The sequence below is a fragment of the Camponotus vicinus genome, unplaced genomic scaffold (assembly GCF_025532165.1).
Source record: "Camponotus vicinus isolate PSW18456_S1 unplaced genomic scaffold, iyCamVici1.0 SCAF_3, whole genome shotgun sequence".
Classification (NCBI taxonomy): domain Eukaryota; kingdom Metazoa; phylum Arthropoda; class Insecta; order Hymenoptera; family Formicidae; genus Camponotus; species Camponotus vicinus.
This window is the reverse complement of record NW_028141967.1, coordinates 11185788-11207531: the sequence shown is the minus strand read 5'-3', so window position 1 is coordinate 11207531 and position 21744 is coordinate 11185788. Positions and strand designations below refer to the sequence as shown.

The 21744-nt window shown below is 36.8% G+C and overlaps 1 protein-coding gene across 1 annotated transcript; it reads left to right on the top strand.

Moving 5' to 3' along the window:
* The first annotated feature begins 1277 nt into the window (after nucleotides 1-1277).
* LOC145968213 (uncharacterized) lies at nucleotides 1278-21736 on the top strand. Its single transcript, XM_083093536.1, has 3 exons — nucleotides 1278-1564; nucleotides 4149-4987; nucleotides 11709-21736. The coding sequence occupies exon 3, from the start codon at nucleotides 19455-19457 to the stop codon at nucleotides 21723-21725; it is 2271 nt and encodes a 756-aa protein (XP_082949662.1). The 5' UTR covers nucleotides 1278-1564; nucleotides 4149-4987; nucleotides 11709-19454; the 3' UTR covers nucleotides 21726-21736.
* The last annotated feature ends 8 nt before the right edge of the window (nucleotides 21737-21744 follow it).

Below are 21744 nucleotides of genomic sequence, written 5' to 3'. Positions count from 1 at the left end.
GGTTTCTGCCGACAATTTGACGTCAAGTCATGTTAGCAGATCCTGCTCGGTTTTCTATGCCAATCTGCTGTCAGATTCTGTGAGCAGGATCTGCTCTATTTTTGACATCAATTTGTCGATTTTATCGGTAATAACAACTTCTGTACCAAATTTGTAGCCTTTTTGCTAACAATAATTGATATCAGACGCTTGGCATGATCTGCTTCTACAGACTTTGCTATCTGGGATAATACCATAAACATGTAGTTTTTTCGTTACAAAAGTCAATGTAAATTGAAAATACCTCCAAGTTATCTTGATTCACCATTCCCGTTAAGAAATACTGGAAATCAAATTTTTCGATAAGGTAACGGCACATGTTTATTGAAGATTGTAGGGTTAATCGGAAACCTCTCGATGTCTTTGGTGTTAGGTATTCATTTGCTGTTATGTTACCTGTTCGGAAAGCCATCTCCCACTCGTTCAACCACTCAAGCGCATTTTCCAACACCTGAAAGTACCAAATAAACTTATAGCGTTTTTCGAATAAAACAGGTTTTATCGACCCAAGATCGGCGTAAACTGTTGCAAATATATTTCACAAATTATTAATTATATACTTTAAAATCCTTGCTCTCTGGCGTAAGTCCCTGATTCGGAGTTTTGCGGTTCAGCGCATCAAATATATCATTTAGCCGTTTGCAAAACCGAATGGTTTCTTCACATCCTTTGAGAGGTCCTCCTATACGTGACGAATAGAAAGCCAACTCTTGTGCTACAGAGTTGCTAAAAATCTAGACGGGTTTAAAAAGACGATGCATTAGTCACAAAAAGAAAAAATTGGTATAGATTGAAAAAAAAAAGAAATTACCTGAGTTGCGAGGCGAACACGCATTTTTGATGTGTTGTCTAATAAAACATGTCTGTGTTAATTTGGGACAGACTCTTGCGTTTCCTGCGTGTTGAACATCGAGATCAAACAAAATCTTCAAGTAATCCCAACAGATATAATTATCCGATGATTTTATCTGCAGAAATTAAGGAAGAAATATTTATTTACGTTATTATTGGGTTCTTTTCTAGTAGCGATACAAGTTAACACAAGCTGACACTATAAGTATCATTCTATCTTTTATTATTCCTGAATGTTGAAAAAAGAAAGAATGATGTTTGTGTCGACTTGTGTCAATTTGTGTCACTAATAGAAAAGCGCCTTATGTTAATTAATATCAATTCCTTTTTAAATTCTATTATTTCAGGTTTCATTAAGTTAAGTATAATTATTGTAAGTTTATAATTATTATAAGAATTTTTAGGGGCAGGTAAGTTATTTTTTATTTAATTTTTTTGTGTGAAAAGAAGGAATTTACCCGCAATTTTTTCTTATTGTACAGCCGATTCCGAATATTTTTGATGACATGCGGTGTATCAGAGAAGACGAAGACTTTTCGTTCGTCATCTCTGGGATGCGTGAACCACGTTTTCGTGTCGTCCATTGAATTTGACACGCCCAAGACCACATTTTCGCGTTCGTCGTCGCACCGTCGCCAATTACACCGTGAATCTTTGCGCCACTCATTTCCAGGTACGTAATAGCTTTAATTACTATTTTTGCGAGTTCTTCACCCTTAATAGGGTTTTTGGAAGCAAACACTGCTATTGGTTGCGCGTACGAATCAGCAAGAGGCTGGAACATGAGAATGAGACCATGCGTTGCTTGATCTTCAATGTTAATAGATTGCGGCCCGTCATCACCGAAGTCAGTCAAGCCAACATAAGTAAGATTCTTTGAACAAACGGCAATGGATTTTCGTAAATTAATTTCGTCAAATAGAAGCACACCATGTCGCTGCATCGGAGATTTTGTGTCGAAATGTTTCTTGAGCAATTTCGCAAACTGTTCGTCAAAGCCACATTTCATATCAATAAGCAAAAAATAACTGCGAATCGTTCTTTTACAAGGGAATGGCAAAACGTCGTTTTTACGGAGAAATTCGTAATAACTTGGTGACCTTATGTTCATTAATATACACAACATAATCCACTCTTCATTATAGTGCCGATTCTTAGCATTTTTTTTACCTGCAGCAGAAATTATTTCGCTGAGTGTGGTTCTTTGTGCAGCTGGAACGTTCAATGCTAAACATCTTTGGGCCAATGTTTCAGTGCGAATCGAAGCGATTTCGTTAGCTTTTCTTCCCAATGATTGCTTCAATAATTGGACACGTTGTCGGGCTCTATTTTTTTCTCGCTTTTCACGAAGATTTCTCTTCTGTAGAACAATTAATTTCCTCTGATCCATTGGATTAGAGGCTTGAGAAATACGAATCAACATTCTATTTCTTTTCAGCCTTATTTCTTTCTTCAGCACTAATTGCCTCATTTTCATACAGCGATCACATTTTTTTTGTTTTGAGATCATAGTGCAATCCTTGTGACGCCATTGGTAAACACAATCTTGGATTATACTATCAATTGGCAAAAGATGAATGTTGATAGCACCCAGACCATTACACACAGTCAATTTTTGGAACGATTCCAAAAGTTGTGGTAACAATCTTACATTGTCCAAGATTTCACTAAGTTTATGTTCCTTTGTAGCGACAGCATGCCCACAAACGAAGTAACGCAGTGTTTTATCACCACTGACCACAACATTTTTGTCAGTTATCGGGACTTTCACTTTGTTTTTTATTTTAATTATTATGTGTGAGAAGATAACAATCGATTCTTCATTTTCATCTAACACAGAAAAACTCCAAGATTTATCGGAATTATGACAGAAGACTTCTCACCGATTGCGTTATTCGTTATTACTCCACTATCAGTACCTGAACAAAAATAAATAAATATTAACACTGCAGATTGTAATATACAGGGTGTCCGATTCGTGAGGGACCAAACGAAAAGTGATGATAGATTGGGTCAAACTAAGAAGAAAAGTCCTCTACCATTTTGCAAAATTCGCAATAATTATTAAGTAATAAGCAAAAATGTCACATGAAGGTTACCTTTAATTTTTTAAATGGAACTCCCTATTTTTTATTATGTATTCTTATAGCTTATCTCGAGAGCTTGCCAAAACACTATAATAAAATATTTTTTCATTGAGTACTTTTCGAGTTATGAGGCTTGAAATAATTTCTTAATTTTACATAAACCATAAAATATCTAGTAAAATATTCATTTTTCGATTATCTTACCTTAATACTTTTATATACAAAACAATGAGAGGAATCAATTGTTGTAAAGGAAAAACATAGTTGTTTTTTAAAAAAAATATGTAATTTGCAATTAACAATTAAATATTTTTTCTTAAAATCAACTATGTTTTTTTTTACACCAATTGATTCCTCTCATTATTTTGCATATAAAAGTATAAAGGTAAGATAATCGAATATTGAATATTTTACTAGATATTTTATGGTTTATGTAAAATTAAGAAATTATTTCAAGCCTCATAACTCGAAAAGTACTCAATGAAGAAATACTTTATTATAGTGTTTTGGAAATCTCTCGAGATAAGCTATAAAAATACATAATAAAAAATAGGGGGTTCCATTTAAAAAATTAAAGTTAACCTTCATGTGATTTTTTGCTTATTACTTAATAATTATTGCGAATTTTGCAAAATGGTAGAGGACTTTTCTTCTTAGTTTGACCTAATCTATCATCACTTTTCGTTTGGTCCCTCACGAATCGGACACCCTGTATATTACTGAATGTTTGACAGTTATTTTTTTATCATAAATTACAATTACTTACAAACACTTATTTTGATTTCTGAAATAATATCAAAATTCTGCTCGTGTATTTTAGGATTTTCTGGCCAATCCTTAAATTTTTTATCCTAAATCATCTCGATATCGGCTTCTTTCATCGGAGAAAATTCTCAAGTATCTGTATATTATCTGTATTAACTACATCTATCAATGAAGCATCATTGTTGTTCACGTCTGCAACAAGAATACAAGAAATAGGTTTTTACAAAGAGACACTTTGCAAAGTTTTTCGTTATGGTGTTCTAAAGTAGTTTTATTGCAATATATTTTGAATATAAAAATGTTTCATATAGTTTTGGTGTTTATTGAATGTTTTTCTTTGTTTAAAATATAATAAAGTATACATACTTTGTATGTAAGATGACTCTTTCATCTGTTCATCAACAGATTCAAAAGCAGAACAGTCTGGATCCATGTTCGAGAGTTTTCCGGCATCAGGAAGATCATCCATTAGAATATCTACTTTAACAACAGAAGGATGTTCTATCGTAGTATTGACAGAATCATTGTGAAATATTGATGGGACAGCGGACGCGTCGAGTCGAGGGTGCTTGTATGGAACCTTAAGAGGATGCCGGATTACCGACAAAACGATTATTTTTTTCCATACCGAAATTTTTTTATTGATTGCACAGAATTATAATTCCTTCTCCACGATTAAAGTATATATAAAAACAAAGCAGGAACCTACTAGTTTTATGTCAAAAACAAAAAAAATTGAAAAATTACAGTTTTTTTATCAGCTTCTGACGTCAACCCGTAACAAAACTTGCTTAATATAAAAATGTTGCAGTTTATATGTACAAAATAACATAGCTTCCTGTTAGAGATTGCATGAAGGAATATAAATAAACTTTTAGAAATGAGTTTAGAATCGTAGTAAAAATAATTTCGGTACGCAAAATTTTCATGCATATTGTTGAGTGTGAGACTGCGATACAAGAGTAAAACAGAGCAGTAGATTAGTTGCTCGCTATCGCGACAGACGGCGCTATAGTCGGTTTGTGTGACAAGGAGAGTCAATCTCGTACCATCATTCTCTTTCATCTTGCGTGTAATAGTATACTTCAGTATACATGTACGCGCACATTAAAGCATTACATTCTTGTTTTCTTTCTCGAATTCCGCGTCATAGATACTCACTGTCACGCAGCGGCGTAACAATCGTACGCGTAACAAGCTACGGGAAAACAGCGTTACAACGAGTTACGTAGAAAATATTCTGTGTAAGTTATACATATACACAATATATATATATATATGTGTGTGTGTGTGTGTGTGTGTGTGTGTGTGTGTGAGTGTGTGGGTGTGTGTGAGTGTGTGTATGTATAGACGTATGTATGTACAAAAGTGATGCGAGAATTACGTGAAGAAGCGAGAAGATAATAAGAACGATCAAAATAACAATAAGAGCGAACGAGAAATAACACGAGCAACGAGGACTCGAACTCGAGAATCTGATCTTTCTTTCACACTATTATTTTCCTCTCGCTCACATCTATTACTGTCTCGCTCGCTCCTATTATTGTCTCGCTCGCATCTATTACTGTTTCGCTCGCTCCTATTATTATCTCGCTTGCATCTATTACTGTCTCACTCGCTCTCGATTCTTGGGTCCGCTTATCTTTTCGAGCTGTCTATCACGATTGTCAAGTGTGACGGAGAAAGCAAGACTATAAGTAAAGAGCGAGCGAGATGATCTATCATCAAAGAGTTCCGAAGTCTCTTACAATCGGTTTCTTCGCTTCCTCTATCCATTTGCAATTCACGAAAATGTAAACATCTTATAAAATAAAAATTGAAACTTTTATTTTTAATTTCATCGGTTTGAAAATAATTTCAATGAATTAATGAGATTTTTGCGATTAAAATGATATCAAACACGACGTAAATCGGGTAATTTTTAATTAGTCTGATAATACAAGTTTTATAATTATAAATTTAACTAAATTTATGCCACTTATATTGTGTTTGATATTTTAATTTATGCCACTTATATTGTGTTTGATATTTTAATCGTAACATTCTCATTATTCTATTAAAATTACTTTCAAATGAATAAAAAATGCATTTCATTTTCTGACATATATTCGTGAATATTATAAATAAAGTCTCATGTAAGAGACTTCGCAATGTTCGACATCGAAAACTTTTTCGTTATTTATGATAATTTATAATAATTTATAATATAATAATTTACGACTTTAAATTGCTATAAAATAAAAACTAAAACTTTTATACTTTATTTGATCTCTTTTGATAAAAAGGGATTAATGAAATTTTTGCGTTTAAAATGACATCGAACATAATATATTTCGGATAACTTTTACTTATTGTTATATAAGTAAAAGAATGTATCTAATTGAAAATTATTCGAATAAAATGTTGGGTTGTTTAATGTGATTTTAGTCGTAAAAATCATATTAATTCTAAAATTATATTCAGTAAGATAAATTAAGTAATGTAAAAATTTTAGTTTCAAATACATTTTCAATGTTATTAATTGTGGTGTTCACATGACGTCTCCTGGTCTAAATATGGTCGATATAATTAATATTAAATGATTTATATATTGTGCAGTGAAACAAATTATTTTAATTTATTATACATATTAAAATTATTTATTTATTTATTTCACATATTTAAATGTACCAGAAGATGTCATGTGAACATCACAATTGATAACATTGAAAATGTATTAGAAACTAAAATTTTTACATTACTTAATTTATCTTACTGAACATATTTTAGAATTAATATGGTTTTTACGACTAAAATCACATTAAACAACCCAACATTTTATTCGAATAATTTTCAATTAGATACATTCTTTTACTTATATAACAATAAGTAAAAGTTATCCGAATTATATTGTATTCGATGTCATTTTAAACGGAAAAATTTCATTAATCCCTTTTTATCAAAAAAGATCAAATAAAATATAAAAGTTTTAGTTTTTACTTTATGGCAATTTAAAGTCGTAAATTATTATAAATAACGAAAAAGTTTCCGATGTTGAACATTGCGAAGTCTCTTACATGAGACTTTATTTATAATATTCACGAATACATGTTAGAAAATAAAATGCATTTTTTATTTATTTGAAAGTAATTTTAAAAGAATAATGAGAATGTTGCGATTAAAATAATATCAAACACGATATAAATCGCATAAATTTAGTTAAATATATAATTATAAAACTTGTATTATCAGACTAATTAAAAATTATCCGATTTACGTCGTGTTTAATATCATTTCGCAAAAATCGCAAAAATCTCATTAATTCATTAAAATTATTTTCAAACCGATAAAATTAAAAATAAAAGTTTCAATTTTTATTTTATAAGATGTTTACATTTTCATGAATTCGGAATGGATAGAGGAAGCGAAGAAACCGATTGTAAGACTTCGGAACTCTTTGATGATAGGTCATCTCGCTCGCTCTCTACTCATGGTCTTGTTTTCTCCGTCACACTTGACAATCGTGATAGACAGTTCGAAAAGATAAGCGGACCCAAGAATCGAGAGCGAGTGAGACAGTAATAGATGCGAGCGAGACAATAATAGGAGCGAGCGAGACAGTAATAGATGCGAGCGAGAGGAAAATAATAGTGTGAAAGAAAGATCCGATTCTCGAGCTCGAATCCTTGTTGCTATTTCTATCTCGTTCGCTTTTGTTGTTATTTCGCTCGTTCTTATTACCTCGCTTCCTCATGTAACTCTCGCGTCACTTTTATACATACATACGTCCATACATACACACATCCACACTCACATCCACCCACCCACACACACACGCACGCACACGCACGCACGCACGCACGCACGCACACACACACACACACACACACACACACACACACACACACACACACACACACACACACACACACACATATATATATATATAGACACACACACACGTACAGATTATATATTTTACCAGATGCGGTTTGCATGTGTGCTCTGGTTATTAAAATATTTATTTCAGAGGCGATCTATTCGTGAGCTGATTATTAAAAAAAAATCCAGAGGCGATCTAATACGTATGCTGGTTTAAAAGAACCCAGAGGCGATTTAATTCGTGTGCTGGTTATTGAAAAAAAATCCAGAGGCGATTTAATTCGTGTGCTGGTTGTTTTTAGAAATATTTCATACCAGATGCGGTTTGCATGTGCGCTCTGGTTATTAAAATATTTATTTCAGAGGCGATCTATTCGTGAGCTGATTATTTAAAAAAAATCCAGAGGCGATCTAATTCGTATGCTGGTTTAAAAGAACCCAGAGGCGATTTAATTCGTGTGCTGGTTATTGAAAAAAAATCTAGAGGCGATTTAATTCGTGTGCCGGTTATTCAAAAAAATCCAGAGGCAATTTATTCGTAGGCTGGTTGTTTTTAGAAATATTTCATATCAGATGCGGTTTGCATGTGCGCTTTGGTTATTTAAAATATTTATTTCAGAGGCGATCTATTCGTGAGCTGATTATTGAAAAAAAAAATCCAGAGGCGATCTAATTTGTATGTTGGTTATTCAAAAAAAATTCGAAAAGCGATCTTAATTTGTGTGCTGGTTACTTTCAAAAATGTTTTACATCAGATACGATTTGCCTGTGCATTCTGGAAGCGAAATTTAAACGAAATTTAATTCAGAGATCATAAAGACACTGCCTCAACTAAAAGGCATATTTGATAAGAATAAAAATCCAGATAAAATGAATCATTGAACCGATTTTTACACGTTATAAGAGAATTCTTATTTTGAAAGTGTGCTATATTATATTGCGATAATTCTTATATAATTGTAGCATGTCATATAGCGACAAAAGCTAACAAATTATTGAGCAAATTATACTGATCGCTGGCGATTTTTTTGATAACACCAAGCTTCGAATGTACGATAGCTTACCCGGCTGTGTGGTCTATTGGTGCCTAAAAAAAATTACTTTTATTGCCGTTGCCTACAAATAATATAATATTTGAAATGTTTCAACTTGATAGCATATGCTATGAAATTTATGCTGCGGCTTTCCCTACACTACTATAAACTATAGTCTTAGAAGGAAATCCTTGTAAAGAAAAATATTTCAATAATGTGAAATATACAAAGCAACATTTTTTTTAAATTATAGCAGAAAGTAAATTGCCTTTTCCAAAGTGATAAATTATTCATATATCTTACATTTATCATATCTGATCACAATATTCTAATGAATATCGTTAGAAAAAGACGCCTCAGTACAAATATCTCATTTGCATATATCGGAGAGACGAAAAAAATATATATTATGGTTGCGTCTGGAAATGGACGATGAAACCTATTATATTATCGATATAAATCTATCATTTCGATGCTTTTGAAACAAAGAATGTATTATGAAAATATTTATATTATTTATCAATTTTACGACATTACACCAATTTGCATAAAACATTTTATATTGTTAGCTTTTGATTATATCGATTTAACAAACGTCGTGCATAAATTGTAATTTGCAGAAAGTTATATGCAAATATCTTTTTTATTGTATATACAGAATGTCGCAGAGTACTATACATATATAAGCGCTTGTGAGGAGCGCAGTAAATTGAAGAAACAAGTCCCATGGCATTTTACGATTTTCGCAATAATAGAAATTATAAAATAAATAAATTATATAATAATATTAAATAAAATCGAACGAATGTGTATCTACGTGTGTGTGTGTATATGTGTGTGTGTGTGTGTGTGTGAGAGAGAGAGAGAGAGAAGCGCTCGGCCGTTCAAGCTGTCGCATTATCCAGTGTGTTAGGCATTTTGTCGGCGCGCGGCAAGGGGAGGGACAGCGCGGCGTGGCGATGACGTAACGAATGACAACGGCATGTCCCGCTGTTCTTCCCCTTGTCACGTGCCGACGCACGAAAAGCCTAACACGCTGGACCATGCAATAGCTCGAACGGTCGAGCGTTTCTCTCTCTCTCTCTCTCTCTCTCTCTCTCTCTCTCTCTCTCTCTCTCACACACACACACACACACACACACACACACACACACACGTAGATACACATTCGTTCGATTTTATTTAATATTATTATATAATTTATTTATTTTATAATTTCTATTATTGCGAAAATCGTAAAATGCTATGGGACTTTTTTCTTCAATTTACTGCGCTCCTCACAAGCGCTTATATATGTATAGTACTCTGCGACACTCTGTATATACAATAAGAAGGATATTTGCATATAACTTTCTACAAATTACAATTTATGCATGACATTTGTTAAATCGATATAATCAAAAGCTAACAATATAAAATGTTTTATGCAAATTGTTTGATGTAATATCGTATTCATAAAATTTATAAGTATATAATATTTATAAATATTTTCACAATATATTTTTATTATATATATAAAGAAACATAGCTAAATGAGAGCAATGATATTAGAATTATGTTTAAATATGTACGCAATAAAGATAGATCTATGCTCTAAAATCGTTGCTTGTGCGAGACGATAGAGCAGTGAAAATGCAACATATTTTTTGTTCCAATAAACACAATGTAAAGAAAAGCTTTCACATTGCTCTTTCTAAAATATGCATGTCTTTTTATTCTAGAAAATACTGTCGGTAACATAACTATAAGTGTTGGTATTGTACCGACACTTTTAGTTATGTTAAAATGAGGGCGCCTACCCGTCGGAGTTCGGCTGCGACTCCGGCATCCTCTTAAATATAAAAGCAAAATAACGTAATTAAAAATTTCAAAATTAACTGTTTGTAAAAACGAGATGAAATAGTTTATGTTTAAAAACTTATTTAATAATATAAATAATTGAGGCAAATAAACTTACTTCAGCAATAATCCTACCATTCGAATCCTGCTTTATCCACTTTCTGAGAATGTACCACTCCTCAAAATGCTTCTCGCAAACAAACTGCGATTGCTTTAATTGAATAATGCCAGGAATTGCAGCTAGTCATTTTTTACGTTTTTCACTGTCCGACGGCACTTTAAAAACGGAATACTTTTTTTTCACACTTTTAAAGCCCGTTTGGCATCGTGGTACTATACACCCCTTCGTCATTGATTAAATTTTAATTTTTCAATGAAAAATTCACAACCACAATCTTATGTAAGTCCACAACAAAACACATCAAATGTTTTGTTTCGATTATTTTAGGTTATTACGATTTTTCACACTTCCCTCAATAGTAGCGACACATTCGATAATGGCGATCCCAAGTACTAAAAACACGGACAGTAAGAGTGCCAATTTCTCATCTCGAAATTCGACTTCGTTTCAAGATCTGTGTATAAGACCGTGCACGCGCCTAGTATCAGGTTACAGTGAGACGCTTTTCTCGCCGCGCGCTTCTACACGCGAATAGCCGATCTTTTTAAATTAATATCTCAAAATTTTACGTAATTGTTTGCAAAATGGTATAAGACTTTTTAATTCAGTTTAGTGAGATGTTTAGAAATTGAGCTAAGTTAAAATCGCAAAGCGACAACGGTTCACGCCGTGAATGCTGGCATCTGCGCGGGCTGTCTCGCTGCGCGCACCTCCATAATTCGAGATTCGGCCGATTCGGAGAATAACAAACAAGATTGCCCGCTGACTTTCGAGAAGATTCTTTGTTTTCGTTACTTGAATCTAAAAGTGATCAAGCGACGCGGTAGCGTCGCGACGACAAGTACATAAAAAATAGGATCCGAGTATTGAGAGTCACTATCCTCGACGAGGCGCTACCAAGTAGCTCCGGAATTTCACGTCAAGTAACTTTCGGTTAAGATATTTAATAAACTAAAGCAGTAATCAAAATTTAACGATACTTTTATGATATAATGTGAATATAAACTTTCGATTGCGACCAGTTTGAATAAAATCGGTGTAGTCAATCCTGAAAAGTGATGATCGAATATCAGAATTGTGACATTTTCTATTTTTCTCTTCGTTTTCCAGGTTCAAATTCATGTAGACGCACCGGCAGGAATGGTGTCCCGGTATGCTTGTGTTGACGCTCATAGACGTTATACTCACACAAGCGAAGCGCGCATGTACGTGGGACGGGCAGCGAAGGAGAAAGTGGGAGTAAAGTAATGGGGGGCGTTCCGATGTTGCGTCCTTCGCGCACAGTATAAGAGCGAGAGAGAAAGCATTACAAGACGTGATACCAAGTTAGAGGTGTCTAATAGCCGTCTCTCTCACTTGACGCTCAAACGAGAGAGTAAAGACAGCTATATACTGCGCGGGACACCATGTTGTTTCTATACGTGTCTCGTGCGCTCTAGTATCGATATGCATACTTTTCTTTTCTTTCTTTAAGAAATGCGGCTTAACCGCGTGCACTAAAGGTCGGCACTCATTCTATTAAATTAAATAATAATTAAATTATATAAAAAGATAAAATTTAATGAAGAATAAATTCTTGGTTCACATACGTGCGCGCTTCGCGTGTGTGCGTATGACGTCGACCGTTCACACATACATACTGGGACACCATTCCTGCCGGTGCGTGTATGTATGCTCGCACGCACACACGCAAAACGAATTTGTCCCTCAATCGGCGTTCACACCGTGTATATACGATTATTGCTTTGATGTGCAAAATGCTTTAAGAGACAAAATCATGTGTGTTGTTATAGTCCGAAAGACTATAACTAATTATTTTATTTTACCATTAATAAATTTTATACGCTTTAGATGCGATAGAATGTTCGCGAACCGCGTAAAACCGCTACCTCAGCGAACCACGCGCGAGTTCGCCGGAAACGTGAAAATGCCAACGAAGGAATTCGACTTTGAATCTCCTTCGTTTGCACTTGAACTTGACCGCCACGAAAATCTTCCATGACCATATATGGTCATGTCGCTAGGCGATCCCCTCCAAAACACCCCTAAAAGGTGTTAAAAACCGTCCACCGCGGGTTCGCGGCGGACAGTCGTTAATAAAAAGTCAATTGATAAAGAGTGCGAATCTGGGCTAGTTACTATAACACTTAAAAATCTAACGGAACGAAGGAAGAGGCGACGGAAAGAAACTCCAAACTCCTGAGAAGGATTACGAAATAAGATATAATTAAACCAAATTATATACAAATCCAGTTAAAAATAAACGATTTTATAATAAAAGAAATAATAAAAGTATACAACTACTCGACGGTCCGTGACATCCTTTGGAATCTCCCGGCTACCCCACATCCCGTGCCGCTCCCGGCACAACAGTGTGCATGTGCGTGCATACATGTGATATGAATATGTATGTATATGTGTGTGTATATATGTATGTATATGTATGTGTGTACGTACGAGTGAGAGATTAATTTATTATATTTTCAAAAACCACCCCTTGAGGATAAAAAACATCTCGAAAATGATACGTCGCAGAAATATGGGCTTACGCCGTTAGTTAAGGTTTCTCTAAAGATTAATTTACCGTTTAATAATAATTTGTAACGGGGCACCTTTCCCGACGTCATGGATCGGCTCGCCGGTGTCCGGATCAGCTCAAACTCGCAAAACTAAACGATTTAGACAGACAAAATTTTCTTTATTTAATTTATTTACAATGGTTGCTTTGCAACGGTTACGTATACTCAATGCGAACACGGTTCTGACGCTCGACGTTGGTCAGGTTTGACCAGGCGCAGCAGGCGGAACTTAAAGACTAAATGCAGGCTGGTCACGGTGATTGCGCGATACGAACTATATATACGGGGTCGTGTACAATCATGCGCTAAACTTAAACTAGTGTACAGTCAAGCGCGAACACGGAGTAGATTATTTACATGGTGGTCGCGGATAACCAGGCGCGGAGTTAAGACACGGACTGACGATGGTAGTCGCGTATAAACGAGGAACAATCTATTTACAGAGTGTCGAGTACCCAGCGCGAAGCTTGACTAAGAGTCAGGCGACGATAATCGCGTGTGACAGAATACAACGGGGAACACACTATTTACACGGTGGTTGCGGACAACCAAGCTAGACCGAAGGAATCGGGTGCCGACTGCGGTCGGTCGAGGACGGGAGCGCCCGTTCCGGGTGGTGCATACGGGAGCGTCCGTAACACATCGGGATACTGGCCGTCGGATAAGTCTGACCGGGCACGGTAACACTCGTGCTCTGAACCAGGGGGCGAGGTCGCCGAGAGCGGAGTGTCGCGATGCGGAGCCGTGAGAGTGGCTGTTCTTCCCGAGATCGCGGTTATGACTGCCTAGTCAGGTGTCGTGAGAACGACTGATGTACGAGAGCCGTGAAAACGGCTGTTTGTTCAGGAGCCGTGAAGACGGCTGTTCGTTCAGGAGCCGTGGAAACGGCTGTTTCGGTTCGGAGCCGTGAGGACGGCGGTTGGGTCGTTGTCGAGGACTCGGTGGTAGGAGTGCAACAGACGGATCCGGACGCCGACTGCAATCGGCCGAGGACGGGAGCACCCGTACCCTGGACCGGAAAACTGATAGTGCACACTGGAGCGTCCGTAGTACACCGGGATACTGGCCGTCGAATACGTCCGACCGCGCACGGTAGCATCCGTGCTCTGGATCAGGGAGCGAGGACTAGGAGTCGGTAGCTTCGAATTCTCAGAATATGCCCTGCTTCGAGTGTCCCGAGAGTCGGGACAGGAATAGATAGCTGCCTGCCGAAGAGGCCGACTTATATACCCGGCGCGGTATCCCCACGCGGTACTCCGACACGGTCATGCGCGTCGAGATGGGATAAACTGCGGCTCTCAATTCGCGGCTCGGCAAAAGTGCCTCGTGCAGTGGTGCTCAGCGCCAATCTTTCGCGAGTGGATGTTCGGCCCGCATGGCGTATTTGAGATGATTGATCGGTCGTTTCAAATTAGAAACGGTTCTTGGGAGTGAAATCTAATATTTCAGAAACGGTGCACCACAAAAATATAAAACCTGTACTGTTAGTTATGACTTATAAAAAGACTAATTAAGCGTATAATAACAATTTTTAAAAACTACCCCTTGGGGTAAAGTCTAGTATTTCAGAAACGGGGCACCACAAGAATATAAAACCTGTAGTGTTAGTAGAAAGACTGGGAAAGACTACAGTTCCGAAAACGACACCTCCGATTTTGTTGAAACTTGGTAAAAACTTTCCTCTTTGATCAAAACGAAAGCTCTTAAAAGGGTTTTTTTCGACTAGTACGGGAAGATCATTTTTCACGATCAAATAGCAGAATCTGTCACCGGCCGAGTCATACTGGTCCGTTATTTGTTCCAAAGATATTAATAAAAAACGTACTATAATATAAAATAAATATATAACTTTTTATAGAAAGCGAGGTATATTCCATACCGCGGACATGGGTTGCGTTAGGTTAAGTTATATCTTTCGGAAGTGGAACCTTCCCGTAGGGGGGGGGCGGAACCCACTGTATCCACGCATGTACTTTGGAAGATGAAGCAAGAATCAAGATTAGATGTAAAAACAGATACATTACTTACATATTATATATTATACAGGGTGTTCAAAAAGTCCCGGACCGGTTGAATAACTTGTAAAGTAGGCGTCGCACTGAAAAATGATCAAGACGAAAGTTGTATGGTTTCGAGGGGGCCATAAGATGGTACCATTGGTTTGACCTTGAAAAGTCATTTGAAGGTCACGTGAAGGTCACTTCAATTTTTTTAAACGGAACACCCTATATATTTTTTGCATATTCTTGTAGCTTATCTCGAGAGCTTTCCAAAACACTATAATTAAGTACTCTTTTGTTAAGAACTTTTTGAGTTATGAGGCTTGAAATAATTTCTTAATTTTACATAAACCGTAAAATATCTTGTAAAATATTCATTTTTCGATTATCTTACCTTAATACTTTTATGTACAAAACAATGAGAGGAATCAATTGGTGTAAAGAAAACACATAGTTATTTTTAAGAAAAAATGTATTTGTTAATTGCGAATTACGTATTTTTTCTTTGAACGGGGGGCAGTGTTGCGTCCCCGTGTTCCTTCCCTGCGGATTATTTGGTCACCCGTGACTTTCGGCAGAAGATCGTCTTCGAGCGCGTTGCCAAGAAGAATGTTGACAAGACGTATGACAATCGAGTCGTTTCCCAGCTGTCAAGCTGAGCGATCGCGTTTCGATCCGCGGCTTATCGTTCAATGTTCTGTGTTCTCTGTGTTGTGAATAATCCTGTGTTCTGTTATTAAAGTTCTTGCGTTCCTTCAAACCGTGTTATTATTCACGAGTGCGCGGGTGCCGCGTGGTTAGCGTGTGCTGATCGGTTGTGTCGCGCGCGCGTTCGATATATCTCGAGGTCGTCGCCGCGGACGCAACAATATATGTATATATATATATATATATAAGTACCGTCCGTCTATCTGTCTGTCTGTCTGTCTGACCGCGAACTACTTCCACATTTTTGATCCGATTTTCTTGAAAAGGGAACCATGATCTTCCATTTTTTACGGGGGATGCTGCTATATGGTTTTTTTGAAGGTTTTGGCCACCCACGCAATCGCCCACGCATCCACTCTCGCGCATGCGTATTTGTGGGCCGAATTTTCAGGAAATTTGAACAAAAAATTCGCATGACTACTAGGTGGTTGGTTTTGGGGACTTGAGCCCACCCACGCAAGCACCCACGCCCAACGCGCATGCGCATTTATGTACCGATTTAAACGCATTTGGTACGAAAATCACGTCAAGCGGACGGAGGTGACTTCTAGGTGGTTGGTGGTTGGGGCCTTCCGCCCGCGAACGGATCCACCCACCGCACCACCTACGCGCGATCGGATTTGTGGATATTAATTAAATTTGTCCAAAGGTAAACTTGAACCTTGCTTAATTGACAAACGATTTTTAATAAATAACGGTAACAGTAAGGAGGGAAGACAATTTAAAAAGGTGAGATGAGCGATAATTTACGAATCACCCCTTAGAGGTGCAACGAGTTGAAGATATAGATCGATTTGTAAAATGAATGTCAAGAATTGATGAATAGAGGTTGGAATGGATAAGTGTCATCATGGATGAAAAAAAGAGTGTAGGAAAGCAAATAAATGGAAAGGAACGAATTAGAAAAGAGGAAACAAATAAACGGAGTGGCAACATGGAAGAAAATTCGAGAGGAAGAGAAATGGGAGAATTTCGAAACGGTAAACAAGAGCAAGAATTTCATAATAAAAATTTTGGTATCGATACGATTATAAAAAATTATAACGAATTACCTTCAAACCAATTGTTGGAAGTTCGATTAAAGTTTAAAGTTTAAACCAATTATTTATATAATTAAATAAAGGAATAACATTTAATCCTAAGACCTGTGTGAAATAGAATTTCAAAATTTAAGTATTGGAAGATGGAATGGATGAGCTGTTGAGAAAAGCTGCGGAGGAATTTGAGGTGGGAATGATTACAAAAGGCGAGAAGAAACAAGAATCTGAGGATGTTTTGCAGAGAAAGGAGAAAACGCGGAAAGAGAATGAGATTGGGAACAAGAACTCTTCGAAAAAAAGGAAAATAGATAAATAACAATTTGTGAGATCTATTTATAAATTTGGATTTGGGCATATATATATATTTTGGATTTTGGAATAAAATAAATAGTTTTATAAGTTTGTATTACAAAAAAAGGATCTTTACCTTAAATTTAAAAGACGATTAATAAATTATTTTTATAAATCTAACATAGGAATTCATAAGATGTGGAAAGATAACACCAAAAATAATTCGAATCTATATCTAAACGAGAGAGCGAGAGGCGAAGGGGTGTGAGAGTGAGCGTGCGGGCTTGTGCGCGCGTGTGAGCGTGTGAGTGTCTCGATTGGTGTGAGTGTGCGTGTACGAGCGTGGGTGAGTGCGTGTGTGCTGGAGTGCGTATCGGAAAATATTCATCCGTTGTAGATTAAAGAAAAAGAGCGACGAAGATGGTGGAAAGGATTGATTGAGAATAGACATAAAGAGCTTGAAACAATAGGTAAATTGTGGGAATATAGAACTAGAAATCTAAATTATATATTGATGTAATTTGTGATGGTGTGATTTACGCGTGCGCGGCCACGTTCGGGACCACGGCTACGACCGCGTTCACGGGACCGTCTTCGCCCGGCTTTGGGCCAACGAGACTTTTTTAGGGCTGTGCAAGGAATATATAAAATGGAAAAACATAATAAAATTAATTATTGTTGTGCAGTATTTATTGAATGACAAAGGAGATGGTATGTAAATGATGAGGTCGATCAGAGAAACACAGACATAGAGAGGGACGGATCTTTTTGATATGGGTGCCTAGGTCGTTTGAAACGTTGATAGAAACAAAAACAGAACTGAGGGGTTATACGTGTTTAGATTGCTTGATATAAGTCATATGAGACAACCATATATAGAACTGATTTCGAGACCAGTAAGGTTAGATGTCAACTGGGAAAGTTCGATTAAAATCGAAATAGTATATGATAACCGCAAAGGAAAGAGTTAGTAGAGGTTAAAAAAAATTTCACGCGTAAAGAGCCAGTGTTTGACTAAATGAGGAGGGAGCCAAGAGGGTGAGAAAGGAGTTTTTTCAAAAAGTAGGTTATATAGAAATATATCTAGATAAGTACCGTTTGAGGCAATTTCTGATCGATCAATTTTTAAAGGGAGAGTTAGAAATTAATTAAATTGGATATTGTTGGAATGTTTCTGACTAATATTTTGAAATGAGTGGAATTTAATAAAATTTTAAAGGATAGGACATAAAAGAAAAAAAGAAAAAAACTTAGAGGTTGCTTAACGACTATAAATCGGCTAATGTGTGCCGATTCGGAGCTGCGGACAATTCGAATGATTTGAAGGAGGGAAAAAATTGAAAATACTTATATTTAATTTCTATAAAAGAGATATATTGACGTAGCTATATGTACAGGAATATTTTTATGATTAATATTGCATATAAGAACGTGTAAAGAAGGACGGAGACAACAATGCCCAAAAAAGAGGAAAGGCGGAAATTTGAATAAAGACAGTCGCGAATGCAAGCGCTCCCGACAAAGGCGAAAAATCGAGATTACGGAGGAGAGGTTTCTTCGTAACGAAGCAGAGCAGATGCCCAGCGGCGTGAACAGTAGAGGGCCGATGAAAACGCAAACGCCAGATTACAGAGACGCGCAGCTGATGCCCAGAGACATGCTCGGTGGAGGGCCGGTAAAAATAATAACGCAAGGTTGATAAGACTCGAGGCTGATGCCGAGAGACATGCTAAACTGAGGGCTGATGAAAATGATGACGCGAGGAAAAAACGACTCGAAGGTGATGCCCAGAGACAGGCTGCGCAAAGGGCTGAAGAGAATGAAGATGCAAAGAAAAGATGACTGGAAACAGATGCCCAGGGACATGCTCGGCGGAGAGCAGATGAAAATAATGACGCGAGGACAAAACGACACGAAGCTGATGCCCAGGGACATGCTCGGCGGAGAGCAGATGAAAATAATGACGCGAGGACAAAACGAGTCGCAACTGATGCCCAGAAACATGCTCAGCAGAGGGCTGATGAAAATGATGACGCAAGGACAAAATGTCTTGAAACAGATGCCCAGACACATGCTCAGCGGAGGGCAGATGAAAATGATGACGCAAGGACAAAACGCCTGAAAATTGATGCAAGCAAACATGCTGAGGGAAGGCAGAAAGCAGGACAATTAAATCTTCACGATGCGCTGATTGCAAAAGACAAAGAAATAAATGTGCCCGTTCATAAACTTGGCCGAATGAATGTAGAATGCCAATTTTGCAAATCGTTAAACTTTGCATGTGAGAAATCTAAGGAGACATTTACATATTGTTGTCAAAAAGGCAAGCTTGAGTTAAAGCCCGTAGAATGTCCTGATTTTCTGAAAAAATTATACATGGAAAATGATTTAGCATCCAAAAATTTCCAGGAACATATTCGTTCGTATAACAGCGCTTTAGCAATGGCATCCATGGGAGCTCCGGGAAATCGCAATCCATTCGATGTTGAGCACGTTGCACCTTATTGCTTGAAGATTCATGGGCAATATCATCATTTGACTTCTACCGCAATGCACCCTGCGGATGGGCAAGCTCCGCGCTTTGCGCAACTTTACTTTGTAGATACAGAGGAAGCAATAAATCATAGAATGAATATCAAAGCAAATAAAGAGTGCGATTCAGAAATAATGAAATATTTGTCAAGTTTCATGGTTGAATACAATGCATTCGCACAATCTTTTAAGATGATGCGTCAGGTAGAGCAGGATCTAAATCAGAAAGGCAGTGAAAACATAAATTTAATGTTGTCAGTTCGGAAGGATCCTCAACATGATCAAAGAAGATACAATGCTCCAAGAGCAAATGAAATAGCGGTGGTTTTTAGGAATATTGATGGTGAGCCACCATTTGAAAGAGACATTCGAATATATAATAAAAAGTCAAATGATGTTCAACAAATATCAATTATGGATAAAAGGTGTGATCCAATGTGTTATCCTTTGTTATATCCCTATGGTAACGACGGATGGCATTCGGGAATGAAATCTTATAATCCTAAATATTCCAGACTAAAAATAACTCAAATGGATTATTATGCTCATCTGCTGGCACCAAGGGCCGAATTTAGCCAATTCAAGAGAGCAGGAAAATTGAGATGTCAATTTATACTTGATGCCTATATGAAAACCGAGGCCAATAGGCTTAATTATATTAGATTGAATCAACCTCAATTAAGAGCTGAACTTTATAAAGGATTAATGGATCACCTTGATAATCGAGCACAAAATGAGGGAATTACAGTTGGTATACCTATAATATTACTATCTTCATTTATGGGGAGTCCAAGGAATATGCAGGAAAGATACCAAGATGCAATGTCTTTGGTGAGAAAGTTCGGTAAACCGGACCTTTTTCTTACGATGACGTGCAATCCTCAATGTCCCGAAATTAGGGATAACCTTGATGGATGTCAAATAGAGTTTCGCCCAGATATAGTCGCTAAAACATTTAACTTGGATGTAAAAGAGGTTTTAAGGGATTTAATTCACAATAAAATTTTTGGAAATATTATAGCCCATGCAGGGGTGATAGAGTTTCAAAAAAGAGGACTTCCGCATATGCATTTACTAGCAATGTTGAGTGATGAGGATAAGCCACGACTTGAAGAGGTCATTGACATGATGGTATGGGCGGAAATCCAGGACGAAGAAAAGTATCCAGAACTTAATGAGAAGGTTTTGAAACACATGATTCATGGACCATGTGGAGATTCCTCCATGAGATATCCTTGCACAGGGGACGATAGAAAATATTCGAAAGGTTTTCCAAAGGAATTTAGGGAAGAAACTAATGCTAATGTTAATGGATATCCCATGTATCAACGAAGAGATTTAGGGAAAAAATACATCGTTAGAAATAAAGAGGTAGATAATCGATGGATGGTGCCATATTCACCATACTTAATTATGAAATATAATCGACACATCAATCTGGAAATATGTTCGTCAGTGAAGAGCGTAAAATATTTATATAAATATATTCATAAGGGATTTGATTGTGCTGCAATCGAAGTCCAGGGACGAGATGGCACAAAATTCATTCGAATAGATGAAGTGAACTCATTCCTGGAGGCAAGATATGTTAGTGCTCCAGAAGCAATGTGGAGATTAAACGGATACGATCTGTTTATGAAGTCACACACAGTAATAAGATTGGCAGTTCATTTGCCTGATCGACAAATGGTATATTTCCGGGAAGGAGATGAAGAGCAGGCAGCGCAAAGAGAGCTCACAAGAGATACTACGTTGACTGCATGGTTTAAATTAAATAAATCTGATGAGGATGCAGTGCATTTTCTTTACACAGATATTCCTTCTCACTATGTTTATGAGAAAAAAGAGACTAGGTGGGAGCCGCGCAAAAAAGGGGGGGAAATAATTTCAAGGCTATATACAGTGAGCATAAAAGATAATGAAAGATTTTATCTACGTCTTCTTCTCCTACATGTGGCAGGAGCAAGATGTTTTTAGGATTTGAGAACGGTCGACG

What these genes read in the sequence shown, in the direction of transcription:
- LOC145968213 (XM_083093536.1), top strand. Translation starts at nt 19,455, where the DNA reads ATGAATGTAGAATGCCAATTTTGCAAATCGTTAAACTTTGCATGTGAG.